This window comes from Melanerpes formicivorus, unplaced genomic scaffold (genome assembly GCF_026170545.1).
Source record: "Melanerpes formicivorus ecotype bairdi unplaced genomic scaffold, bMelFor1.0.p_v2 SCAF_15, whole genome shotgun sequence".
Classification (NCBI taxonomy): domain Eukaryota; kingdom Metazoa; phylum Chordata; class Aves; order Piciformes; family Picidae; genus Melanerpes; species Melanerpes formicivorus.
Window position 1 is genome coordinate 17620900 of NW_027142367.1, and position 12629 is coordinate 17633528.

A 12629-nucleotide genomic window follows, 5' to 3' on the forward strand; every position below is an offset into this window, starting at 1 on the left:
CCATCATCAGTAAATTTGCTGATGACACCAAGCTGGGGGCAGGAGTTGATCTGCTGGAGGGTAGAGAGGCTCTGCAGAGAGACCTCGACAGGCTGGACAGATGGGCAGAATCCAAGGGCATGAGATTGAACACATCCAAGTGCCGGGTTCTGCACATTGGCCACAACAACCCCATGCAGTGCTACAGGCTGGGGTCAGAGTGGCTGGAGAGCAGCCAGGCAGAGAGGGACCTGGGGGTGCTGGTTGATGGTAGGCTGAACATGAGCCTGCAGCGTGCCCAGGCAGCCAAGAGGGCCAATGGCATCCTGGCCTGCATCAAGAACAGTGTGGCCAGCAGGAGCAGGGAGGTCATTGTGCCCCTGTACACTGTACTGGTTAGGCCACACCTCGAGTCTTGTGTCCAGTTCTGGGCCCCTCAGTTTAGGAAGGAGGTTGACTTGCTGGAACGAGTCCAGAGAAGAGCAACAAAGTTGGTGAAGGGCTTGGAACACAAGCCCTATGAGGAGTGACTGAGTGAGCTGGGGCTACTTAGCCTGGAGAAGACGAGACTCAGGGGTGACCTTATTGCTCTCTACAACTACCTGAAGGGGGGTTGTAGACAGGCAGAGGTTGGTCTCTTCTCCCAGGCAGCCAGCACCAGAACAAGAGGACACAGTCTCAGGCTGTGCCAGGGGAGGTTCAGGCTGGAGGTCAGGAGGAAGTTTTACACAGAGAGAGTGATTGCCCATTGGAATGGGCTGCCCGGGGAGGTGGTGGAGTCGCCGTCACTGGAGGTGTTCAGGAGGAGACTTGACAGGGTGCTTGGTTGCATGGGTTAGTTGATTAGGTGGTGTTGGATGATAAGTTGGACGTGATGATCTTGAAGGTCTCTTCTAACCTGGTCTGGTCTGGTCTGGTCTATTCTATTCTATTCTATTCTATTCTTAAAAAAAAAATATTTCTTAGGTGATAATTTTACTGAAATTTAGTCCTTGATCTTTTCAGACTTCTTTTATCTGATTGTGTTGCCTTCATTTTGTCTTCCAGATGATGATGTGGACTTAGAAGCTTTGGTCAATGATATGAATTCCTCATTTGAAAGTTTATACTCTACATGCAGTATGCAGTCAGAAACCACTCCACTCCTTCAAAATGGTCAGCTCAACCGCAGTCAGTTGCCAGCCTCGGGATCTGGTGCGCTGCAGCCCATGTCTCCAAGGCAGAAGGTGCAGCGGTCTCAGCCGGTGCGCATTATGGCAGTCAGGTAAGATCAAGGGACTTGCCTCCTTTTTGGTAAAGCTCTCAGGAGCTAGCTTCAAAAGAGACTGGACTTTTGCATAGGCAAAAAGATGTACCAGGTAGGTGAAGGACATACATTTTCCATATATTTTGTAAAAGGCAAAAATGCTACGTTTTCACCTTTTTTAGGTCAGTGTTTGATGTACTTGTAGTAGGGGACACATAGAAGCAGATCTTTGGTACCGAAGTATCATAGTATCAGTCAGGGTTGGAAGGGACCACAAGGATCATCTAGTTCCAACCCCCCTGCCATGGGCAGGGACACCCCACACTAGATCAGCCTGGCCAGAGCCTCATCCAGCCTGCTCTTAAACACCTCCAGGGATGGGGCCTCGACCACCTCCCTGGACAACACATTCCAGGGTCTCACCACTCTCATGGTGAAGAACCTCCTCCTCACATCTAGCCTGAATCTCCCCACCTCCAGCTTCATTCCATTCCCCCTAGTCCTATCACTACCTGAGATCCTGAGCAGTCCCTCCCCACCCTTCCTGTAGGCCCCCTTCAGATACTGGAAGGCCACAATTAGGTCACCTCTGAGCCTTCTCTTCTGCAGACTGAACAGTCCCAGCTCCTTCAGTCTGTCCTCATAGGAGAGGAGCTCCAGCCCTCTGATCATCCTCTGATCTACTAGACTGAAGAAATCTTGTAACATCCTTTACCCTGTACTGTAGGGAAGCACATACACATGAGTAGCACAAAAAAGACCAAGCAGGTCAGGTAGTCATTTGCATGGTTATGGTTGGACTCTGCTATGTATAGCAAAACCCCAAATCTGTAAGGCTCATTTGTCAAACATCAAGGCAACTGAACTGCAGGATAGAGTTGCCTGTAGAGCAGATTTCTCAGCAGGTAATCAGCCCCCAACAGGTGCTGGTACAGGCAAAGCCAGGGATTATACCCAGAGGAGGACATGCTGCCAGAGACAAACCTATCAACTGTCTCCCATGCAGCTCTGTTAAGAAGGTTCTGCTTGATGAAAAGCATGGAGGAAAAAAATGACAGCAAATCGAGTTTCTCATGATTAGCTTCCACAATTGCCACTAGGTGGTGCCTTCTGCAAAGGCATTTCAGGCCAGCTGCTGCAGGGTCATGCAGTGTGTCTATCTTAGTGGTGATGCCCTATGAGTAGGGAAACCTAAAACAGTTTGTGTGGTCATGAATAGATCTTACATCTTCTCAAACTTTTCTGTGGCAGTTTATAAGCTTTAGTCTTCCTTTTGTTGGTGTGGGCAGTACAGGAACTTGAACTTAAAACTCTACTGGTCCTAAGTAGGCTTGTGAGGTGGATCTCAGGAGGTGCAAACTTGTCTGAACAGTAACCATACAACTATCATAAGATGCGAAGTTGTAATTACAGTTTATTATTGAAGCTAAGTCTTTGCATTTCCATTTCTCCAGGCAATGCAGAGTTGCTTGGAGATGAAATCTGGGTTTGTAGTGAGGTGATTAATATTGGTTTCAGTCTCAGCTTAGAGAGTTTACAAGGGTTCATCTTCATTTGCAGAGTTTGGCTCCAAGTGACCCTGCATGTGTTTTCCTCTTTCATGTCGGTTTGGAAATGCCTAACTGACTTCCTGGCACAGAGGGCTTGAGCTTGTAAGCTGGTGCTTATAACAGCAACTACAAACTGCTATGTCTGTTTATTTTATGTGCACAGTTACCTTAGTTACCCAAATGAGTAACCAAATTATAAGCAACAAAACAGCATAGATACCCAACTGATCATTTTCCACACAGAGTTACCTACTTTGTGCTTGCAGTTGCTGTAACTATAGCAGCTGCTTAGAGAATGGTTTTGATTAATTTTCTTTAGTATCATTACTGTATATAGTGTGGCAGGAGATTCAGGTCTAGTGGTGCCAGTTTGCTTTCTTAATCCTTATTGCCTCTGTGTTTCTAGGCGTCTTCAAGAAGAAGAGCAGCAGTTCAGAACATCGTCTTTGCCAGCCATCCCAAATCCATTCCCAGAACTTTGTAGCCCCGCAAGCTCTCCAGTGCTGGCCCCTGGATCTTTACCTCAGAGTCAACCTGCTAGTAAGCATGTGAGTATGCAATGAAGCTTTGGGCCAGCCATTTATGATCAAATAAACAGTGGACTATTTCATTCCAAAGGCAGAAAGAAAGTGTCAAGATCAGTAGAAACACTTGTGGGCTTTGTCTATGAGTTGAGCAGTGTTGGCCAAGAGATTCTCCTCAAACAGGCTTCAGGCTGTTTTTAAAAGGTTTGTAAGAATGAAGTGTAAAATTGAAGCAAGTCTCAGATACATGCATGTCATGGGTGAAGGAGTAATGCCTAATACCTTTCTGATTTTGTTATCCAGGGGAATGGCTTACTAATTCAGGCATCAAGTTAATTAGCTTAGAATTGGAGGAGAATCTGTGCATGTTATGCTGCATATTTTCAGTGCCACAAAGATAAACAGCTGTTTGCTTTAAGGACATGGTGCTGCTTTATTTTGCTGTTTTTCATGAAGCTGTTCAAAAAGCAAAACAATGTTCTTGGAGCATATAATTAGGCAGAGCTCTGTGTAACAGGACTTAAAGGGAACACTGTCCTGTGGAAAGCTGGTTCAGCAGCTCTTCGGGTTCTTGGCAGTAAATGTAGTAGTCCAGGATGATAACCTCAGTGACACTGCAGTGTCTCTTCTCTATCCTACTCCACTCTGAGGAGCACCCATCTTGTTCAGTATCAGTCTTTCTGTACCTGCTGGCTTGTGTTGGGATGAAAAGATTTATTGAGCTTACTGACTAATGGCTTATAACAGTTCTGTGCTTGCATACCTGAAACCGTGATGGTGTTCTGTATCACTGCTGAATTAGTTTGTAAGTAGCTCCTGCATCTGCTAGGGCTTTATAAAAGTGTCTGGGTGGACAGTCTAACTGCAAGCAGTAAAGCCCAGTGTGTGGGCATCTTCTGTATTGCTTTACACTGCCATAAAGAGCTGCCTGCTTTCTTAAAGTACAAAATGTATTGTCATTGGTCGTATTGTATTAAATGGACAAGACAGAGAAATAACCAAATAATGCCCTAGGAGAAAATTGAGTCGTCCTGTTGTAAATTTAGCAGGACTTTGTAAGAAGTTGGGGTACTGGTGGTAAGCAGAAAGGCTGTTTTACTGATGCAGTGCTGGTCTGACGTGGGAGAGCAAAACCAAGGGGGGCAGTTCTGCCTCCTGGCACTCGCTGGGAGGACAGAAGTGTAGTTGCTTCTCTGAGGCAGACTGAGGTTCTTGAGAAACCTCTGTTTGCCTTTCCAAATGTTTCCCACTTTCAGGGATTGTTTGCCTTTTAGCTTTATGTTTTACTGAAGTTAACCAAGCCACCTAAAGATTGCTGTGTAAAGGCCTTAAGGACCCCAAATAATCTGTGCACCAGTTTTTGGTGGAATTTAGAAACTAGTGATTTAACAGCACATAAGAATAAAAGTCAACAATCTTTAAATGTATGTGACAGCTGTAAAGATAGAATAAAAGTAGATTTTTTTTTTACCCCTAAATTTTACTGTTTGGGGTTGGTTTGTTTGTGTTTTTTTAAACAAAGTTAATCTACCTAATTTTAAAATGGAAACTTTTGACAGGCTTTTTAGAAAGCCTGAAATGAAATAAATATGATGGTGGCTGAAGCTTGAATCAAAGACAATCCATTAGAGTGGTAAAGCCTTTTAGGGTACGAGATGAGGAAGTAAAGCATGCTGAACAACAGTGGTAAATGCAGATACACTTTTCAGTTTAGCAACTCAGGTGAGAAAGGCTGTCTCAGGGTGAGGGAAAGGTAGGAAAATGTCATTTAATGAATTAGTACCCTGTCTTTAATGAAGGACTTAGGGGAGAGAACTAAAAAAATCCTCTAGTTTTTAATTATTTATGGGCAAAAGAAAGAAAATATGAGAGAGAAAGTCCAATTTCTTCATAAAGGAAGAAAATTTTAGCTTTAGTATTTCAGTTTTAACTGCAAAGTATTTGGGGGTATAACGATCTGTCCAACCTCTTCATAGGATGTTAGTTATGTTTAATCCCTATGAGGAAAGACTGAGGGAGCTGGGGTTGCTCAGCCTGGAGAAGAGGAGACTCAGGGGTGACCTTATCACTCTCTACAACTACCTGAAGGGAGGTTGTAGACAGGCGGATGATGGTCTCTTCTCCCAGGCAGCCAGTACCAGAACAAGAGGACACAGTCTCAGGCTGTGCCAGGGGAGGTTCAGGTTGGATATTAGGAGGAAGTTCTATACAGAAAGAGTGATTGCCCACTGGAATGGGCTGCCCAGGGAGGTGGTGGAGTCGCTGTCATTGGAGGTGTTCAGGAGGAGACTTGATGGGGTGCTTGGTGCCATGGGTTAGCTGTTTGGGTGGGTTGGATTGGTTGATGGGTTGGACAGGATGATCTTGAAGGTCTCTTCCAACCTGGTTTGGTTTATTCTAATAAAGGTTTATTCTAATAAAGGTATATTCTTATTCTAATAATCCAGTTCTAGTTCCCTTTGGTGGAATCTGTTTAAACATCATGGGTGAAAAGATGGGTAACTTAAGAAATGATGTACATCCTTCCAACTTCATGCCATGGAAAAAAATGCAAAGTTTGGGAATTTGAGCAAATTATTTTAAGACATGCTCTTGCTTAGATGTGTGTCTGTAGATACAGTATAGACTACTAATTAACAAAATAAGTGATGAACTAAGTTAAAGGTCTGCATCAGCATGTTTTAATGTCTGAGCTGTGTTTTGAGAAAAGACATGAATAAAACATTAAATGCAAACCAAGACTAAGCACAGTGATGCTTAATTTTAGGTTCTCTGCTTTTAGGTTATAAACAAAGATTGGCACTGGAAGCCAAAATGAGCCATTCTGATTACATGGAATATATGAGGTGTTAGTCAAAAGTAATTCCCTGTGTACCTCTTGAGCATATGCAGGTAAATGTGCAAGTAGCAGTTCTAGCTCTGATCACACAGGGAGTCATGGCACACACGTGGTGTGAAGGAATGCTGCCTTCAATCAGTTGGTATCTAGGGGACTTGAGAGGAGGTCAGGTTAATGCAGTCTAAGGGGATTTCATAAAGGAGTGAATATTTGGTTTGCTGATCCTGCAAAACAATCCATGTGGGGTCACTGAGAAGCTGGGATGTCTGATATACCTTTGTAAGAACCAAAGTATCGTTAGTATTCTTTCTCATGGATCAACTCAGTCTTGGTTTTTTTCATAGTTATAAAATAGAGCTCTGCAGTGATAAAACCTTGTAGGGGTTATACAAGAGGCATTTAAAAATCCACCTGTGTTAAAGACACAAGAGTCTCATGTCATCTTGCCAAGTCTTGAGTATGAAGAAATGCCAGTTCTGCTCAGATTTCACTAAATACAAACTTTTTACAAGTATTTTGCCTGCTATGGAAAATGATGCACCTGTGGATGAAAGTGAAAGAGCTTTCAAGTCACAGTATCACAGTGCATTAGAGTTTGGAAGGGATCTCCAAAGAGTGAATCCAACCCCCTACCAAAGGAGGATCACCTAAGGTAGTCTGCATGGGAATACATCCAGACAGGTTTTGATTCTGTCCAGAGAAGAAGACTCCACAACCTCATTGGGCAGTCTGTTCCAGTGCTTCGTCACTCTCACAGTAAAGAAGTTTCTCCTCATGTTGAGGTGAAATCTTCTGTGTCCAAGCTTGTACCCATTGTTTTTGTCTTATTACTGCACACCACCAAAAAGAGCTTGGTCCCCTCCACTTGACACCTACCTCTCTGATATTTATAAACATTGATGAGATCCCTTCTCAGTCTTCTCAGGACTAAACAGCCCCAGCCTTCTCAGTCTCTCTTCATAGGGGGCGGTGCTCAAGTGCCCGAATCATCCTCATGGCTCTCTGTTGGATTCTCTCCAGCATATCCCTGTCTCTTGAACTGGGGAGCCCAAAACTGGACACAGAATTCCAGGTGTAGCCTCAGCAGGGCAGAATAGAGGGGTAGAACAACCTTCCGAGACCTGCTGGTCACACTTTGCTTGATGCACCCCAGGACACCATTGGCAGGTAAAGGCAGGAGAAGGAAGGACATTTTCTGGGTGACCCCACATCTGATGGGGACATTGATTTCAGGCTGGAAGAAGGGACAGCTGAAAGCTTTTAAAACATCATTTACTTAACAGGATAAATATGTTTGTCTAAGAAAAAGGAAACCAAAAAATTACACAAAACCAAGACCAAACATTTGTCCAAACTATTGCTAAAAACATCAGGCAGCTAGGTTACTGCTGAGTGAAACCCATCTTTCTGATGCTGGTTTAAACTAAGAACTGCTTGGTAACTTGGGTTATAATTTCTGGTTGTGTACAAATATTTTGGAAAAAGCATGCAATAATTCCATGTAGGTCACTGCAGTGTCAGAGGATATTAGGCTAAAGTATCTTGTATGAGTCAATGAAGCTTTCAGCTGTAAAAATAGGGCAAATTTCTCACATCCCCCCTCTATACAGCTCAGGCAAATTTCCAAATAGCACTGTGATGCAGCAGAATTCTTTACTTTTTTCTAGCAAATTACATTCACATATGGCTATGAATTAATGCCTTCCCCCCCACCCTGGTTTAGTTACCTTCAAGGGAACTCCTGTAAACAGAGTTCTTAGTGTTAATTGTTTTCATTGCATGTTATGATGTGCATCTTTATTTTTCTTCCTGTAAAACTTTTGTGTTGCCTCTTTGGAAGACAAGGATATTGTTTGACAAAAGAGAAGCTGTATAAAAATGCTAACTTTTGTCTAATGCAAACTTCATGTGCAAAGCCAGATTCTGCATGTATGACGACAAATTTTGTGCTTGACCCTGCAGTTGAATCAGCTTTAGCAACAAAATACTCTGAAAGTAAATACAGACATCAGGTTGAGTCAAGAGGCTTCACTTTTCCTATATTGGCCAAATCCTGTAGTTGGATTTACCTGGATGATTCCTTAGGTTACAGTCTGGGCACTCCATTTGGTCCAACTTCAAAATACAGATATCTGTGGGTATCTGCCATGATGTATCATGTTGTTTCTCTTACATCTGTCTTTGAAGCAAGGCCCTTAAGATAATGAAATAAATAAATAGTGCATAGATTGCTCTGTGGCATGTTGCTTCTTTTTGAGCAAGTTGGGATTATGCTTGGGGAAAGTTAAGAAACTCAGGCCTCTGCTGTGCAGGGCTGTGATCTAACTGTATGGAAACAGACTTGCACTTCCCTGGGTGGCCCTCTCTTGTTTGGAGAAATGCCTTCTCAAATTAGTTTATTAGCATAGGGGGAAAAAAGTTGGATTACTTTGTCTCCTGTGTTACACAAACATGTCTTCCCTTTACTCTTGAAGGAACTGGGAGGTTGAGCTCCCATTGTTTTGCTTGTTTACTCATTTGCTTGTTACTGAAGAAGAGAGTAATGAATAACTAAATATTAACAAGTCTGCTGGACTTAGCTAAAGGCAGGTAGTCCTCAGTGCTGTTAGTGTTGGGCAGTCCATGGGTCTGCAGGATCTTCAGCTGGAGCTGCACACAATCTGCCAGAAACCTGATCAGCACAGAGTCAAAGTTGTTGTTCCTCCTTCCACATGCCTATTACAGTAAGAAGCTTGGTGGTAGAAAGAAATGAGGCTCTTCATTCCAGCTTTTGAAAAGTGCCAGAACAGTAGTTACAGTCCCAACATGAATTACTGGAAATATTAAGGGCATCTTACACTCAATCCCTGAAGTATGTTATTTGTTGGGAGTTTTTGTTTTTAATGACACAAACCTGGCCCTGCTCCCAGGAGCATTTTGGCTCCCTACTCATAAGCGATGCTCTGGCAGCAGGAGCGTGCTGGGAGGAGGACCAGTAGCAACGTGCCAGGGGATTCGTTGCCCATCTAAGGGTGGTCTGGCACATTCGGTGGGACAAGACTGGCCTGAGCCAAACCTTCCCTGCTGCACATGTGCTGGTAGCCACACCAGGTGTTCAGCCACACAGTGATGCTTGCAGTTACTTTTAATATCTGTTTTACTGTAGCAATGCCATTGCAATTAACCTTTAGGACTGCCTTGTGTGAATACTGAGCAGTGTCTAGTACATGCTGCAGTAGCTGTGTATTAGCATATTCCCACTAGAGTTCTGTGTGTGCATCTTTAGTCGTGTGTGCCCTTGTACATTTTTGTTGTGCAGCATTACTCCTGCTGTATTTTATTAATGCTGTTCTATGGTTTGATCAGGAATTGACAGAATTAAGAAACTGTCAGGCTGAGAGTACAGAGAAAAATAGGAAAACACTACATGAGAGAAATTCTAATCCTCTCTGCCTAGTGAGGCTGAGTTGGGAGTAGGGAATTGAAAGAAACAACATAACGATACTGAGTGTAACTATACCGAGAGGGTATGTTTGAGATGGATAAGAGCTGTCTTGAGTTTATACTGATAGCCTTTAAGGAGTTGTTCAGCACAATGGGAGTAGCTACACTCAGTCTTTGCTCTCCTTGCTGTCTGGACTCAAGTTGTGCAGGCCAACTTCAGACATTTTAGGTAGAAACTTTTTAGGACAGATACAAGAAAGCATCAACTCATAGGTCAGTCTCTGATGTGTATCCTACCTGACCCTGCAGTAATCAGTAGGTCAGCTGACCACAAAGTCCTTTCAGTTTCAACTGTTTCAGGTATGTGTGTGTGTGCAAATATATATGTATGACTATGCAGAAGAAAATCAAAAGGTAGCTTGCAATGCTGTCACACACCTTGTGATGAATTTATGGAGCCACTTGAAAAGAAATAGATATTAAATGTATAAAGGTCGTTCTCCTGTTCCTTAGGCAAAAAAACAGGAATAACAACATCTAATCATGCAAATAAAAGCTTGTATTTGATATTCTCAAAGTATTTTTCTATGTTATATAGTGGTTTGTTCTACAGATATTTTTTTCCCCCCACAACTGACCTCTGAACTTTTTTCTTTAACAGCGCAACTTGGCAAAGCTTTGTAAAGCTTGTCATGTGAGGCTGAGCCTTGTCACTTCTGTTAGGGCCTTCTCAAATGAGAATCCTCTGACAGGCAGACTCAAATAATGCTTGGCTGAAAAATGTCCTTTCTGTCCTTGGAGCTAATTATCATTTCACTTGTAGCATTTTAAAGGTCCTAAATATGTTTTAGAACCTAATATTAATTTTCTCTTTTGTCTGAATCACAAGAGATGCCAAGGCTGGATTTTATCCCTGAATATGGATCCAGTCAATGTTTTAAATGCTATTTGGTGAAAGTTTGGTTTCTATGTTTTGTTTATCTTTATACTTACCTATCATGATGCGCATCATAGTGTATTGGGGGTTTTGATTGGGGTTTTTTTGAGGGGTGAGGTTGAGGTTTTTTGGTTGCACAGCTGGAAAATGCAATCCAAATTCCAAGTCTTTTATCATCTGCAGAAAGAGGCTGTCATGCTATGGGAAGTGGAGTGCTTGTCAGCTGAGAGGATGGGATAGCTCCACATTCAGTTCCAGTGATAGAGAATGTGTATTTTTAACCATTTGTAGTATGACACATTTCTTAAGAACAGTGTATGACACATTTCTCAAGAACAGTGTGGCCAGCAGGAGCAGGGAGGTCATTCTGCCCCTGTACACTGCACTGGTTAGGCCACACCTCGAGTCCTGTGTCCAGTTCTGGGCCCCTCAGTTTAGGAAGGATGTTGACTTGCTGGAACGAGTCCAGAGGAGAGCAACAAAGTTGGTGAGGGGTTTGGAACACAAGCCCTATGAGGAGAGGCTGAGGGAGCTGGGGCTGCTTAGCCTGGAGAAGAGGAGACTCAGGGGTGACCTTATTGCTTTCTACAACTACCTGAAGGGGGGTTGTAGACAGGCTGATGATGGTCTCTTCTCCCAGGCAGCCAGCACCAGAACAAGAGGACACAGTCTCAGGCTGCGCCAGGGGAGGTTCAGGTTGGATGTTAGGAAGAAGTTCTATACAGAAAGAGTGATTGCCCATTGGAATGGGTTGCCCGGGGAGGTGGTGGAGTCGCCGTCATTGAAGGTGTTCAGAAGGAGACTTGATGGGGTGCTTGGTGCCATGGGTTAGCTGTTTGGGTGGGTTGGATTGGTTGATGGGTTGGACACGATGATCTTGAAGGTCTCTTCCAACCTGGTTTGGTTTATTCTAATAAAGGTTTAATATCTTCTAGACTATTAATGAGAAGGGAAAATCGTGAGGCAGACGGCTGTGTTGAATGTACCCTCAGTGTCATTCCCCTCTCTGAATGTTTAGTTCAACATTACATCTCATGCAAGTTGCAAAGGAGCATTTGCTTACAGACTACTTAAAGCAATACTCAGTTGCAACACTTCAAGAAATGCAGAGAAACTTTAAGATGATGTGGCTGACAAATTAACTTCGCGTTCTGCCCATGATTTGAGCTAGTTACTGTGTCTGTAAGGTTTGGTTATTTGTACTGTGGTCACGGTGAAGTTGTGGCTCTGGATACACTCAGGCATCAGCAAGATGCTGAACCATCATTTTAAGGCTTCAATTGTTTGGGCTCCTGTGGCCTCACTGGTAGCTGTGGCCATGGTCAATCCTGAGGCTACTTTTGCACCTACCAGGATGTACTTCTTGCCATGTGATGGCTTCAGGGAGCCAACATACTCAATTTGCCAGGTGCTCCAAAAAGTCTTATCCTGTCTGATATGTTGGGCTGGCTCAAGGTTCAGGTGGTTGCCCTTCAGCCTTATCCTGCATTGTGGACAAGCTGAAAGAATAGTTTCACAGGTTGCCATGGAAACCAGCCATCCACAGGACCTGCTCTGTTCACTGGCTTTTATTATTATTATTTTTTGCTGCTGCTGCTCAGTGGCATGTAAACTAATAAACATATTTGAACTAATGAGCATAGTTGCTTTTTCCAGCTGTAGGCAGCCCTCTCTCAAATTGCAGCTTGCAAAAAGTGGAGATTAAAATCTTGAACCTTAGAGTAGGACACTGGGATTTCTTGCTGAAGATAATCATCCCTTTTTGTGTCTGACTTTGTGTTCTGAGTGTTTGTAGCAGCACTTGGCTGGAACTCAGGGTAATAAGCAAAATGGTAATGCTTTTTTACATCCCCCAGTCTCTTTTATGTAGTATTAGGCAACCACATTTTTCAGTGTCAATCATAGTATCAGTCAGGGTTGGAAGGGACCACAAGGATCATCTAGTTCCAACCCCCCTGCCATGGGCAGGGACACCCCACACTAGATCAGGCTGGCCAGAGCCTCGTCCAGCCTGGGCTTAAACACCTCCAGGGACGGGGCCCCAACCACCTCCCTGGACAACCCATTCCAGGGCTTCACCACTCTCATGGTGAAGAACCTCTTCCTCACATCAATAAATGCAATCATCTTT

The 12629-nt window shown here is 43.6% G+C and overlaps 1 protein-coding gene across 2 annotated transcripts in view; it reads left to right on the forward strand.

The window, feature by feature from the left end:
• GRB10 (growth factor receptor bound protein 10) overlaps positions 1-12629 on the forward strand; it is a 173503-nt gene that overhangs the window by 109829 nt on the left and 51045 nt on the right. For both annotated transcript variants that reach the window (XM_068147707.1, XM_068147708.1), the window contains exons 4-5: positions 1027-1243; positions 3182-3323. In XM_068147707.1, the coding sequence (XP_068003808.1) occupies positions 1027-1243; positions 3182-3323 (359 nt within the window). The remainder of the gene's footprint in view (positions 1-1026; positions 1244-3181; positions 3324-12629) is intronic.